The 13618-nt window shown below is 55.7% G+C and overlaps 1 protein-coding gene across 2 annotated transcripts; it reads right to left on the minus strand.

Moving 5' to 3' along the window:
• Window positions 1-1596: 1596 nt before the first annotated feature.
• Window positions 1597-10726, minus strand: LOC119249774 (zinc finger protein 416-like). Of its 2 annotated transcripts, none has more exons than XM_054697399.1 (3): window positions 10587-10726; window positions 7841-7967; window positions 1597-5046 (listed from the first exon to the last, which is right to left on the minus strand). In XM_054697399.1, exons 2-3 carry the CDS (start codon window positions 7872-7874, stop codon window positions 3458-3460), a joined length of 1623 nt encoding a protein of 540 aa, XP_054553374.1. In that variant the 5' UTR covers window positions 7875-7967; window positions 10587-10726; the 3' UTR covers window positions 1597-3457. The 2 variants fall into 2 exon arrangements, with proteins under 2 accessions (XP_054553374.1, XP_037373148.1); XM_037517251.2 differs by lacking the exon at window positions 10587-10726 and adding an exon at window positions 8576-8610.
• Window positions 10727-13618: the final 2892 nt, after the last annotated feature.

Below are 13618 nucleotides of genomic sequence, written 5' to 3' on the forward strand. Positions count from 1 at the left end.
TAGAGAACCAATTCCAGAAATTTCAGATTCTCTACCGTGATCTTTTTTTTTTTTTAAAGATTTATGTATTTATGCATATACGAACTGGGGTCTAGGCCAGAGGTGGGGGGTGGTGAGAGGATTCACTAGAGACAGAGTGGGGAGCAGAACAGGCAGATCTGAAATCCACTGCTGAGGGGAGCAGCAGGAAGACAGGAGAGGTCTGCTGCGCCATGTGGGTAGCTCCTTGGCTGGGGGATTGAACTTCTGCTGTAGAGGCTGACAATAGCTTCATAGTGCTGAGACTTAATCCTTGCGCCACCAGGGAGGTCCCTTTTTTTACATTTTGAAAGGGCAGGTTTTTTTTTTTTTTTTTTTTTTTTTTTTTTTAAATTTTTTTTTTTTTTAATAGAGGCATGTTTTATTTATTTATTTATTTGTTTGTTCATTTGTTTTGTTTATACATGCACTGGGTACAGTCAGAAGCGCGGGAGGGTGAGAGAATTCACCAGAGCCAGAGCGGGGAGCAGAACAGGCAGAAGGACCGAAGTACACTGCTGAGGGGAGCAGCGGGTGGCAGGAGAGGTCTGCGCACCATATGGGACCCTCCTCCGGTGGCCGGGGAGCAGCCGGGAATCGAACCGGCGCCGCAGAGGCTGCGGGCAGCTTCGCAACCCAGCGCTCTACCGCTGCGCCACCGGGGAGGCCCAGGTTTTTTTTTTTTTTTAAGATTTATTTTTAATTTGTACAAGAGCTGGGGTATGGGCCAGAGTCACAGGAGGGTGAGAGGACTCACCAGAGACAGCGGGGAGCAGAACAGACAGGCGGGCCAAAATACACTGCTGAGGGGAGCAGTAGGCGAGACAGGAGAGGTCTGCTGCGCCAGGTGGGTATCTTGCCGGCCGGGTGGGAATCGAACCGGCGCTGCAGAGGCTGCGGACAGCTTCACAGCGCTGTGCTCAACCTGCTGCGCCAGTGGGGAGGCCCTCCATCATCCATCTTACTAATATCCAGGTAGCAGGAAATATGGGGGGGGGGGTGGTCAAGCATGGTCAACACCTCAGCCAACATCCACTTAAAAACAACCAGGTAGTATTAGCAGTCATTTTATTCATGAAGATATGCAAGTTAGAAACGTGAAAAAATGTTGAACATCAGATGTAACATTAGCGATTAAAGTCACATTACATCTAATTCAGACAGCTAAAATTTAAAAGTCTGAAGATACTAAGTTTTGGCAGAATGTGGAAGAACATATACCATTGGTAGGACAGAAATCCCTGGTACAACCCATTCAATGACATTTTGCAATTCAAATACTGAGATGTTTACATACTGTGAAGTACTGGCACGAAAGAAATTAAACGTTTGGGCCTCCCAGGTGGCGCAGCGGTGGAGCGCTGGGCTGCGAAGCTGCCCACAGCCTCTGCAGCGCCGGTTCGATCCCCGGCTGCTCCCCTCAGCAGTGTCCTTCGGTCCTTCTGCCTGCTCTGCTCCCCACTCTGGCTCTGGTGAATTCTCTCACCCTCCCACGCTTCTGACTGTACCCAGTGCTTGTATAAATAAATAAATCTTTTTAAAAAAAAGGAAAAGAAAAGAAATTAAATGTTTTTCTATTTAAAAACACGTGCCGACACTCACTGCAGCTTGCTTTCTAACAGCCCCAAACTAGAAACCACCAGGTGCCCAAGGGCAGATGAACAGGCAAATGGTTATGTCTGTGAAAACAATGGACTGTGAATATAAGCAACCATTGGTGAGCCTCAAATGAATGATGTGGTGTGAGAAACATCAGAAAGAAGAGTGAACGCAGATTTGATTCGTGTTGGCGTTCTAGACAGTGTGAGTCAACTGGCTGTTAAAGAAGGTGAATAACGGTTCCCGCAGGCCCGAGAACAAGGAGAGGTGGTGAAAGGGCACAAGCTCAATCAGGGAGAGTCACTGTTGTGATCGTGATGGTTTATCTCCATGGCGACCCTTTTCCGCTGTATACCCCAACCTCCGCGTAGGTTACTGCGCATCAATAACCCTTCTCTGCACAGGCCCTTAGAGAGTTAAAACCAGAAACCTGGGTCTCGCCCTTCGCGGTCAGGTCTAACAACCCAGTGTCCACGGCACTCGACCTTACCCCTGGGAAGGGCCGCTCTGCCTCCACGCACGACTGCTGGGGGGAAATGAAGCCAGTTCCATTGGGTCCTGAGAGCTCCGTCCTCTGTTCTCGCTTCCCTGCCTCTACAGGAATGGACTTGAGGTGAACAACTCGGAAAGATGATGGAAATCCACAAAACCGTTAGGTTGTTTGCTCTGACAGTGACTTCAGCTGCAGCACGTGCACAGCCTGGAGGACCTGTGATTCCTGGACCTCCAGATCATCCGGTCATCAGCACTGGATGCTTTCCAGATACACTTTCAGAAGAGGTTCACCTCATCTAACTGGATGCAGCCTCTTCCCCACTGCCTGAGAATCACACACAGGATTGCAGTTCCCACTAGGGTTGACACCGGCTCCCACGGTCTGAGATGTGCAGCCAGTGTGAAAAAACAATTATGAATGTCAGGACATTTGCCTCCTTTGTAGGGCCTGGTGAAAAGCTTCCCCTCAGCAGTGCTGGGCATGATGGGAGATGCTCTGGGAACAAGACAACAGAGTCACTCCACCCCCCCAAGGGCACCGGAGCTTGCCAAGCCAGATGTCCCCACCTCAAGGTGCCCTATGGTCTCAGTCTACGGAGGAAGGCACCCAGGGCACAAATGAGGAACACAGGGCATGGCGCTGGCTCTGAGACGCTCGTGGGCAGCAAGGCAGATCAGGCCCCCACAGGAATGAGAACCATTCTCTGCTGTTACCCCCACTGCCCACAGGCGGTCATCCCTTCACACAATCTGACTGTTTTTCACCCACCCAGAACAGTGAAAATAACCTCCACAACTGCAGGTAGATTAAACAGTAACGCCTTTATTACTGTACACACAGGAGCGACGGGAGGCAGTTACCTGGGGTGATTTGGAGACAGTAAGTATCAACTACAAATGTCATGCAAAAACCAACAACTTCCACGAGGAAGGGAAGACCTCCCCTACAAGCCTCCCACGGAGCCCACTCTTGGTCAGATCCCCACTTCAAAATTTCAAAAAGAGAAACTGCTGAAGGGAACAGACAACGCAAAAACTTCCTCCAGGGAAGGGAGAGGACAGCTGCCGTGTCCTGGCGATGGACACCGCAAGACGGTAGAGGTGCGACACTTGCATCACAGACTGGCAAGATTAGCACTGCCCAAGGTCCTGGGCAAGTTTAGAAGAGCGGCATAGCTCCTGCAGGCCTTACACAGGCCTGGAGCTCATGGGAGTCCCACCTCTTGCAATGTTTGGAAGTATGAGCTTTCACCTCAGAGATGGCTCCCTCCCAAAACTGTCTGACGCCATGATCGTGAACGAGGGGACAGCACATTTCCTTCATCTCTGAGGCCTTTGCCAAGTGCTAAATATTAGATGTTGGGGTGAAAGATTTCCCGTATCTCCTCCGTTCGTGGGACCTCTCCCTGGTGTGGAATTTCCTGTGGAGATTGAGGCTAGAGCGTTGGCTAAAGGATTTGCCACATTTGCTGCACTCATAAGGCTTCTCTCCAGTGTGGACTACCTGGTGTTGAGTGAGAACAGACTTTTGCCTGAAGGATTTCCCACACTGGCCGCACTCGTAAGGCCGCGCCCCGGTGTGGATGCTGCAGTGCTGAATAAGGCTGGTGCTTCGACTGAAAGCCTTCCCACATTCGCCACACTTGTAAGGTCTTTCTCCAGTGTGAATTCTTTGGTGTTTGGTGAAGATGGCTCTTCTGCTGAAGGATTTCCCACACTGGCCACACTCAAAAGGCCGTGTTCTACTGTGGATTCGCTGGTGTTCGATGAGGCTGTAGCTTTGTCTAAAAGATTTCCCACATTCAGTGCACTCATACGGTCTTTCTCCAGTGTGACTTCTTTTGTGCCGCTCGAGTTTGGATTTGGACCCAAAGGCTTTCCCACAGTCCCCGCACTCATAAAACCTTTCACTGATGTGAACTCTCTGGTGTCTAATGAGAGTGGCTCTTTGGCTAAAGGACTTCCCGCACTGGACACACACATAAGGCCTCACTGTGGTGTGAATTCTCCGGTGTTGAACGAGGGTGAAGCTTTGTCTAAAGAATTTCCCACACTCGCTGCACTCATAAGGCTTTTCTCCTGTGTGAGTTCTGTGGTGCCGAACGAGATTGGATTTGCATCCAAAGGCTTTTCCACACTCCTCACACTCATATGGCCTTTCTCCACTGTGGATTCTGCAGTGTTCAATTAGATTGGAGCACTGACTGAAGGATTTCCCACATTCGCCACACTTATAAGGTCTTTCTCCAGTGTGAACTCTCTGGTGTATAATGAGAGTGGCTTTTTGCCTGAAAGATTTCCCACATTCACTGCACTCGTAAGGCCTTTCTCTGGGGTGGGATCTTTGGAGCTGAGCAAGTGAGTACTTACAGCGGAAGGCTTTCCCATACCTGCTAGATTCAAAGACCTTTTTTCTAGTGGATACTCTTGGGTGGTAAACAAGACTGTGTTTGTGGCTGGAAGGTTTCCCACAGTCACGCAACTTGTAATGACTTCTCCCACCATGAAAGGCCTCCCCACAGTCAGGGGTTCCGGTTGTCTTCTCAGCTTTGGGAATGCCCTGCTGGTGCTGTTGAAAGCCGAAGGTGGCTGAAAAGTCCTTTTCACCGTTTCTACAGGTGAAGGGATTCCCTGACACATGGAATATGCAGCTCTTCACAAACGATGGCTCATCCATATTCCTCTTCGAGAGTCTCTCTGTGCTATAATGCTTCTGGAGCTGGTGGAGGCTTGCATGTGCCCCGACTAAGTCCTGTTTCTGGCCAGGTAGATCAACCAAGTGTAAGATGTCTTTCAGGATTGGGACACACAAATCACAGGGGTAACTTTTCCTGGTGGAAGGACCTGCCTTCAGTGTCCTGACCTGTGACAAAGCTTCCACAGAAACACTGCTTTCAGAAGGTGCCTCTTCATCCTCTGATCCATGCCAGCAAACTGAAAGAAGAGAAATACTGATGAAATGATGTTATGGGAGAGTATTAATAATGTCCTTTTAACTTGCTGTGTATGTTTTAATATCATAAAACCTTGATGGGCAGGAAGATAACAGACTTGAACAACACTGTAGACCAAATGGACCAAACGTGTGTGTGTGTGTGTGTGTGTGTGTATTCATTCCATGGAACAGCCGAGAATATAATTTTTTTTCTCAAGTGCATGGAATATTCCCCAGGACACATATGACTGGCTACAACACAAGTTCTTGACACATTTAAGAAAAATGATACTATCATATATCTCTGTCACCAAAATGAAAATAGGAAAATTCATCAGTATGTGGAAATTAACTGACAACCAATGAGTCAAAGAAGAAATCAAAAGGGAAATCAAAGAATATATTGAGGTAAAAGAAAATGGAACCAAATCTTACGGGATGTAACAAAAGCAATTCTAAGAAAGGTTAAAGTAGAAAATAAATGCCCTCACTACATACATCAAGGAATACTAGCAATGAGAGAAGTGAGATTATAGCTGATATCACAGAAAGACAGGATCATCTGAGACTACTATGAACAATTACACCAACTATGCAGGTAACCTAGAGAAACAGAAAAATTCCCAGACACATACTATCTACCAAACAAACTCATGAAGAAACAAAACATCTAAACAGAGCAGTACGAGGAAGAACACTGAACCTCTCAACAGAAAAATCCAGGACTTCACTGGTGAAGACTTCACTGGTGAATTCTATGAAATATTTAATGCCAATCCTTCTCAAACCTTTCCAAACAACTAAAGAGAAAGAAATATAGCCACACAAATTTCACAAGGCCAGCATTACACTGATACTGAAAATGGGAAAAGATACTATAGCACAAGAAAATTACAGGACAATATCCCCGATGAATATAGTTGCAAAACCCCCCAAGAAAATAATAGTTAACCAAATTCTACAGCACAAAAGGATCATAAACCGTGACAAATTGGAATTTATTCCTGGCATGCAAAGATGGTCAACACATGCAAATTAATAAATGTAATACTCCAAATTAACAGAACAAAGAACAAAAATCACACAGTCATCTCAATAGAGGAAAATCACTTCACAGAATTCAACATCTTTTAGTGATAAAAACTGTCAACAGATTGGGGATCTATCATCATACACGATAAATGTACATTAACCTAATGAAGGCCACACAGGACAAGTCCACAGGCAGCATACTCAATGGTGAAGAGCAGGTAGCTTTTCCTTTAAGATCAAGAACAAGACAAGAACATCCACTTTCACTGACATAGTAGTAGAAGACCTAACCCGGTAAGCAGGCAAGAAAAAAGAAAAGGCATCTAAAAAGGAACAGAACAGAAAAAACAAAATTGTCTCCGCGAATGACAAAATCTCATACCTAGAAGGCCTTAAAAACTATACGAAAAACACAGAACATTGGACCCTCTTTTTGCACCATGGACAAAAACCAACTGCAACAGTGAAGACTTAAGCATCAGCCTGACTCTGTAAAATGCTAGAAGAAAATACACGGGAAGAGCTCTTTAACAGTGGTGTTAATAATGCGTTTTTGGATATAATATCAAAGCACAAATAAAAATTTGGGGTTGTAACAAACTAAAAAGCTCCAATTAAGTAAAAAAAAGAAATGAAATTATCAACAAAATGAAAATATAAACAGCATGAGAAAATATGTGCAAACCAAGTATCTCACAATCCAAGTATACATGGATCTCATACAACTGAACAGAAAATAAACTAATAATCCTACCTAGAGAGGGCAAAAGACCTGAACATTCCTCCAAAGGAGACATACAGGTGGCCAGTGGGTGTATGGAAAGGTACTCAAAATTACTAATTATCAGGAAAGATTAAGTCAAATCACAATGAGCCAGCACCTCACATTTGTTAGGGTGGCTATTATTTGAAAAAAGAAAAGATAAATACAGGCCAGGATGTGAAGGACAGGGAAGCATGGCTCTGTGGTAAAAGTCCACTGAATGAAAGAGTCCCCTGGGCTCCCATGGCAGTGAAAAGTAGTTCAGTATCATCCAATATAAGCTAAAACAGGGTGCTCAGAAATTGAAATTTACTAAGAGCTACTGCATGAAGGAGTGACTATCTAGCTGCTTCTCCATTGCAGCCCAACTGTGCCTGCTCTTAAATCCGGGAAAGTAAGAGATGCCTGCAGGTAGGGTAGTCCGGCTGTCCTGGTATGGTCCTGGTGATGAGGACCCCTTATCGGGGACCCTGGCCAATGTTAAAATTACTGACTGAGGGGCCTCCCTGCGGGTGCAGGGGGTTAAGTTTCAGCACTATGACACTATTGGCAGCCACTGCAGCACGAGTTCTATCCCTGGCCAGGGAGCTACCCACAGGGCACAGCAGACCCCTCCTGACTCCCCGCTGCTCCCCTCAGCAGTGTTTCAGTCAGTCTGCCTGTTCTGCTCCCCGTTCTGTCTCTGGTGAGCCCTCTTATGTCTCCTGTACCTCTGGCTTGCACCCCAGCTCTTGTATATAAATAAGTCTATAAAAAGATAAAATTGCTGACTCAAATCAGGACTTGGAACCCAAGTTTCCCTGGAAACGGGCACATTCATCGTGCAGGGAGAGGGCAACAAGGTGAGATGCATGAGGCTGACTGGAAGGTCCCAGAATCCAGAGCCTTCCCTACCCAGGAAACGTGCTAGCAGGACCCGTGGTCTGGCTGTGGGAACAGGAGGGCTGCCCGGGGAACAGGGCACGGAGGGCGGCCCCAGGGTGAGCGTGAGGCCTTACCCAGCGAGGTGAGGAGTGCGTGGTGCTCCAGCATCGCATCATGGTACAGGCGCCTCTGGGCCTCGTCCAGGAGCCCCCACTCCTCCTGCGAGAAGTCAATGGCCACGTCCTCGAAGGTCACGCAGCCCTGCCAGACAGGGACAGCCCACTCCACACTCAGCTGCTTTCCTTGCGCCCCCAGTGCCCCGCCCTGGTATTCAGGCCCGCTCAGCTGCCCCCTGTGTCCTCCCTGACTGAGACGTAGTGGTGGCCGCGCGGGCAGCACCGCGCAGCCGCGAGCAGGGACGGGCCTTGGAAACGCAGCACCGCTGGGCGCGCGGGGGCTGCGCAGCCCCCTCTTCCCACGCCCGCGGGACCCCGGCGCTCTCCAGCTGCAGCCTCGAGAGCACCTCTCGTCTGTGCCCCCACGTCCTGCTTCCCCCGTCCCTCCAGGAGCGACACCCGGCTTCTCCGGGCCGCGCCCCACGCCTGCTCCCACTTTTCCTTCCGCTCTCGTGACAAAGGGCGAGGAGCCGCGGGGCCCCGCGGGCCAGCACACCTGGCGCCCGCGTCCGGCGCGATCCTCGCTCTTCCCGGCCGGCTGCCGCGAAGGAGCCTCCCCGCACCACCTGGACCTCCCGCCCGCGGCGTGGGGCTCCGCAGGGGCCGCAGCTGGCGCGGGGAGAGGCTCCCGGGAAACGGCCCCCAATCAACGCGAGGGGCGGCGGCCTGAGGGCGGGGGGAGGACGCGCTCACCTGCGTGCAGCCCGGAGGCGGCAGCGCGGCCCGCGGGGGCTGAGCGGCCCCGGCGGTCACTGGAGGCGGCCCCGGGGCGACCGCGCCGCGCAGCCCCGGGCCGGAGGGAGAAGGGCGGCCCGACGGCCCGGGCTTCCCCCAGGTTGGCGCCCGCGCCCCCGCCGGGCCGGGCGCGATCGCGGAGGCGAGGCCCCCCCGGGGCCCCCCGTGCGGACCCCCGCGGGCGCCCCTTCTCCCCCCGCGGGCCGGTACCTCGGCCGCCGCCATCGCGCCGTGCGGGGCGCGGGCGGGCGGGGGTCCCGGGCGTCCGCACCGACGCCGGCGCCCTCAGCGCGGCAGCGGCGCGGCGGGGACGACGCCCCCGCGAGTCCCCGGTCGGGCCCCCGCGCCCTCGACAGTCGGCGCCGCCGTGACGGGGGCCGCCGGAAGTCCCGCCCCGCGCCGGCCGGAGCGGAAGCGCCGCCGCCAGAGGGCATTGTGGGTAACGTAGTTCCCGGCGGGGCGGCGGCGCCGGCTCCTCTGCGCCCTGGGGCGCGCGTGAGCTCAGCCTCCCCGAGCCCCGGCCGCCCCAAGCCCGGGACCCGCCGCCCCAAGTCCGGGACCGGCCGCCCCGGGGGGGGCCAGGTGGTGGCGTCGGGGCGACCCGCACCGGTGGGAGACGGGGCGCCTGGGTCCGCGGGTCCCCGCCGGCTGGGGGCTCCTCAGGCGACTCGGGACACCCCCGGGCCCGCCGAGCCGTCTCCGGTTCTGCCTGTCCGGTGAAAAGGGCAAGTCGGGCCCGGGGCCGGGGAGGCGCAGCCCAGGCCTCTCCGCAGCCCCTGCGCGCAGCTGCCCGCCGGCCCGTGACCCCCACAGGGCTGGTCCCTGCGGACCAAGGCGCCCGGAGTGGGGAGACTGGCCCCTCGTGAAGCGGGGGCCCCCTCCGCTGGCGCCCCTGAGCCCCAGTTCTTCTGAGGGTGACCCCAGCTCCGCCAGGGGCCGTTCTCCCCCCACCCGCTCGTCCACCACCGCCAGGGGTCTGGAAAGCCGCCCGGGGCGACCGAGACCCTCGCCTGGGCCTCCAGCCTGAGGGCCGGACCCGCGAACACCCCGGGGCCCCAGCTGAGAAATGCTTTGGGGGGAGCAGGACCCTCGGAGCCGCAGGGCCGGATGAGGAGCGCGCACTTCGCCGGGACGCCCGGTTACTCCGTGGTGAAGGCGTTCTGGGGGCTCTGCCGACCGCCGGCGCGTCCAGGGGTGTCTCCCGCCTCGCCGGATCCCCGTGGCCCCTCGGGGAAGCCCGTGCAGCCGCCAGCCGGCCCCAGCCCCTCCCTGCGCCTCCCCGCGGAGCCCCGGAAAGTGACGCCCCGCTTCCCGCCGGGAGGAGCCTGAGGCCGCTGGACCGCGTGGTCCGGCGGCGCCCCCGATCCCGCCGGCGTGACCGCCCCCACGGGCCCCGAAGGGGCTGCAGGACCAAGGGCAGACGTCGAGCGTGGTGCTCCCGCCCAGCCCCCGATACAAGATGCGTGTCCAGGCCGCGCAGTGACCCCCGCTGACCAGTGCGCCCGGCGAGGCCGCGCCCTCCGTCCTCCCGTGCGGACCACCCCGCAGGGACGGCGGGACCCGGACCAGACCCGTCGCGGCCCTTCTCTGGGCCCGGGGTCGCCTTTCCTCGGCGCCGCAGCCGGACACGGCGACCGCTCTGTCCCCAGGGGCGGGGGGGGGGTAGTTCACCAGAGATCCCCGGCCCGGGGTGTCTGCGGAAACGGGGCGCGCTGGCGGTGTCTGGGGACGAGGCGCGAGCGCGACCCCCTGCCTGGCCGGCAGCCCCGGGCCACAGCAGGAGCCCCCCCCCCACGGACCCGCAGCCTAGGCCGCCGGTGTCCGCCTGCGTCGCCCGTCCCGTCGCCTCGGTCCCCGCGGGGCGGGCTTTGTCCTGTGACATCATGAACCTCACAAAGCAGAGCCTGACGCTGCAGCCCGCGGGGAGCGGAGGGGAGCTGCTCGTGGGGCCCCAAGAATGGCGCCTTACGTGGGGGGGGACATCGGGGGCGGCAGAAACGACCCGTTTGGACCCTGTGGCCTGTGGGCTTCGAGAAGGCGAAATCCCGTTTCTAGCCCGTCTGTGAACAGCGCAGACTGTGTGCTCGGGAATGAGAGAAACGTCGGGGCAGGTGGGACGCCCGCCGCTCGGAGCACGGAGACGTGACAGCCCGTCCCGAACCGTCGGGTCGGGCCCTGCTCCGCCCCCGCCCCGCCCCGCCCCGCCCCCCGCCCCGCCCCGCCCCGCCCCGCCCCGCCCCGCCCCGCCCCGCGGGCTGCGCCGACGCCCTCGCGAGAACCACATTTCCCAGAGGGCGCAGCGCCCGGCAGCCGCCGAGCCAATGGGCGTCCGCGGCGTCTCCGCGCGTGCGCCCCGCGTCGGGCCGGGAGACGTCGTCCAGGCGGTCGTTTCGTTTGCGCCCGGCGCTGGAGTCCGATAGCGACGGCCGCGCCGAGGGCCCCGGCCGAGGTACAGACGGGGTCGGCGTCCCGGTTGAGGGGGGCGGGCGGGAACGTTCTGGGGGCGAGTCGCGCCCTGGGCGCCCCCTCGGAGTCCCCGCGGGGTGCGGAGCCCCAGTCCCGACTCCCTGTCTGGGGGCGTCCGTCGGGGGCAGGGGTCTCCGCGCTGGTCGTCGAGCTGCTGCCCTGCCCCGGCCGCGTGGCGGGTCGCGGCCTCGTGCGCCACGTTTCGGTTTTTAGTGTCTGTTTCCTTGAGCCCGCGGGGACGACCGCACTCGTGAGGCTCCATCATCAAGCCCCCCCCCCAAGCCCCTGCCTGAACCCCCGGGCCCACGGCCATCTTGTACCTGGCTTGTACCTAAGCTGGAAACGGTGGGTCTGGAAAAGGATCGTCCTCGGGTTCTGCGATACACGTTTGCTCGCAGCACCTTTCCCTGCTGTCTCCCCGCACCAGGTTCTTTTTAAAATTATTTAAACATTTATTTATGCACACAGGAGCTGGGGTACAGGCCAGATGTGCAGGTGAGAGGATTCACCAGAGACAGAGCGGGGAGCAGATCAGGCAGACAGACCGAAGACACTGCTGAGGGGAGCAGCGGGCCAGTCAGGAGAGGTCTGCGCGCCATGTGGGTAGCTCCCTGGCGGGGATGGAACTCAGGCTGCCTTGGCTGGTGATAGCTTGGTAGTGCTGACTTCACCTCTTGCACCACTAGGGACGCCCCCCCCCCCCAGTCCTTTCTGACACTGAGTCATCATCTTGCCAGATTCTTGCAAACTTGCCCTGATGCGGGGCAAAGCTTGCGAGCTTTAGGGCTCCAGGTCCCTTGGACTTGCATCTAGCATGACTCCCTGAAAGGAAGCGTGAACCAAGAACTTGTACTCCACTGTGAAGTCCTGAAACCACGGTACCCTTGCCTTAGTTTTCCTAGTGTTTACCCCTTTCTAATCTCTAGTTGGGGTGGAAAACCAACCAAACAAGAAAGCACAAATAAACTACCCACCATCCTTGACACCTTCTTATCTCATGACCCATCCCTCCCCCTCTTCAACCCTGGTAACCTCAGTTGTCAGTGTCCACTCATTTATTTTACTTCTTTATTTCCACTGATTTGTTTCCATATTGTTTTACTTCACCACCTCTGTGTTCTGATTCTACCACGAATGATGGCTTATTTTTCTCGCTAATTTTGCTTTTCTGGCTAATCCGTTGACCTTCCTTCCATTTTGCTGGAATTGGGAAAATTTTGTCGCACCCAAAGCTGGATAGTTTCTGTTCTGTGTATGTGCGGCGTGGCCTTTATCTGGTCCTCTGTCTCTGGGCACTGGCATTGCTTCTGTAGCTTAGTTGTTGTGCGTATGCCAGGGTAGACATTGTGGACCATCAAGCTGTTCGAGTGATGGTTTCATGTTCTTGGTCCAGACACCAAATGTGGAATGACTGAATCCTATGGTGTTTCTTCTTGTTAGTTTTTTAAAAAGGTGCAGATCGTGTTACCACATGGCGGTGCCACTTTTCGTTCTCACTCACAGTGGGTGAGGATTCCGCTTCTCCACATTCTCCTCAGCACGTTAGGAATCTTTTTCATGTGTGCCATTCTCACGGGCTTCCCGTGCTAGAGCATCATGGCTGTGGCTTGCAGTTGACTTGCATTTCTCTTACTGGAAGGGAAGAGGAGCGCCTCGTCGTGTATCTGGCCTCTCAGAAGAGCATGTGTTCACATCATCTGCCTTTTTTCAAAATTGCCTTACTAGGTTTTGTTGTTAAGTTGGCATCTTTGCATACGTTGGATATTGATACGTTGTTGGTTGTGCAGTGTGTGAACGTCTTCTGCCTGTACGGAACTGTGGCTTACTCTGTTTGATGGACTCACCAGGTTTTTGTTGTGATGCTAGTGTGTGTCTGCAGTTCGTCGGGCACGGTTAGTTGCAGGCAGAGGGATCCTGTGGGAGAGTCACTGTGAGTGCAGTGAATTGTCTCCGCGTCCTGTGGTCAGAGAGACCATGAGGGTTCTGGGCTGCCAGTGCTGGTGGGGCGCACTCGTGGTCTGGGGCAGTGCTGGGTCCTCTTTGGGTTTCCCAGGCACTCTCTACATGCATGTGTTGAGTAAAACAAAGAAGACCCGAGGTGCCAAGGTGCAGGGCAGGGGAGAGGTGGTGGACTTCACTGAAAGAGCAATGTCCGCATGGAGAGGGAAAGTGAGCTGGTAGCCTCTGGGACTCTGAGGCTGAGCCCCCATGTGGTTGTGTCCAGGAGGCAGGTGGGGGTGAGGGGCTTCCCTGCACATCAGGCCCCGACCCCTACCCTGGACTTGGGCTCTGCCACCTGCCTGTCGCTGCCAGCGGGACGCGTGGTCAGAGGCCCAGGGAGCGCGTGGCCTCAGGGACAGCAGGGCCTGCCGTGGAGGCCGCAGGTGGGGCGGGTGCGCAGTGGGGGCGTGGATCGGGTTCCTGGGCGAGGGGCGCGTGGAGCAATGCCCTGTCCCGTCGCGGCAGGGCGGCTGGCCTTGAGGACGTGGCCGTTTACTTCGCGCGGAGGCGCGGGGGCTCCTGGACGAGGCCCAG

This window comes from Talpa occidentalis, unplaced genomic scaffold, assembly GCF_014898055.3.
Source record: "Talpa occidentalis isolate TD23 unplaced genomic scaffold, MPIMG_talOcc4v2.1 talOcc4.17, whole genome shotgun sequence".
Taxonomy (NCBI): Eukaryota; Metazoa; Chordata; class Mammalia; order Eulipotyphla; family Talpidae; genus Talpa; species Talpa occidentalis.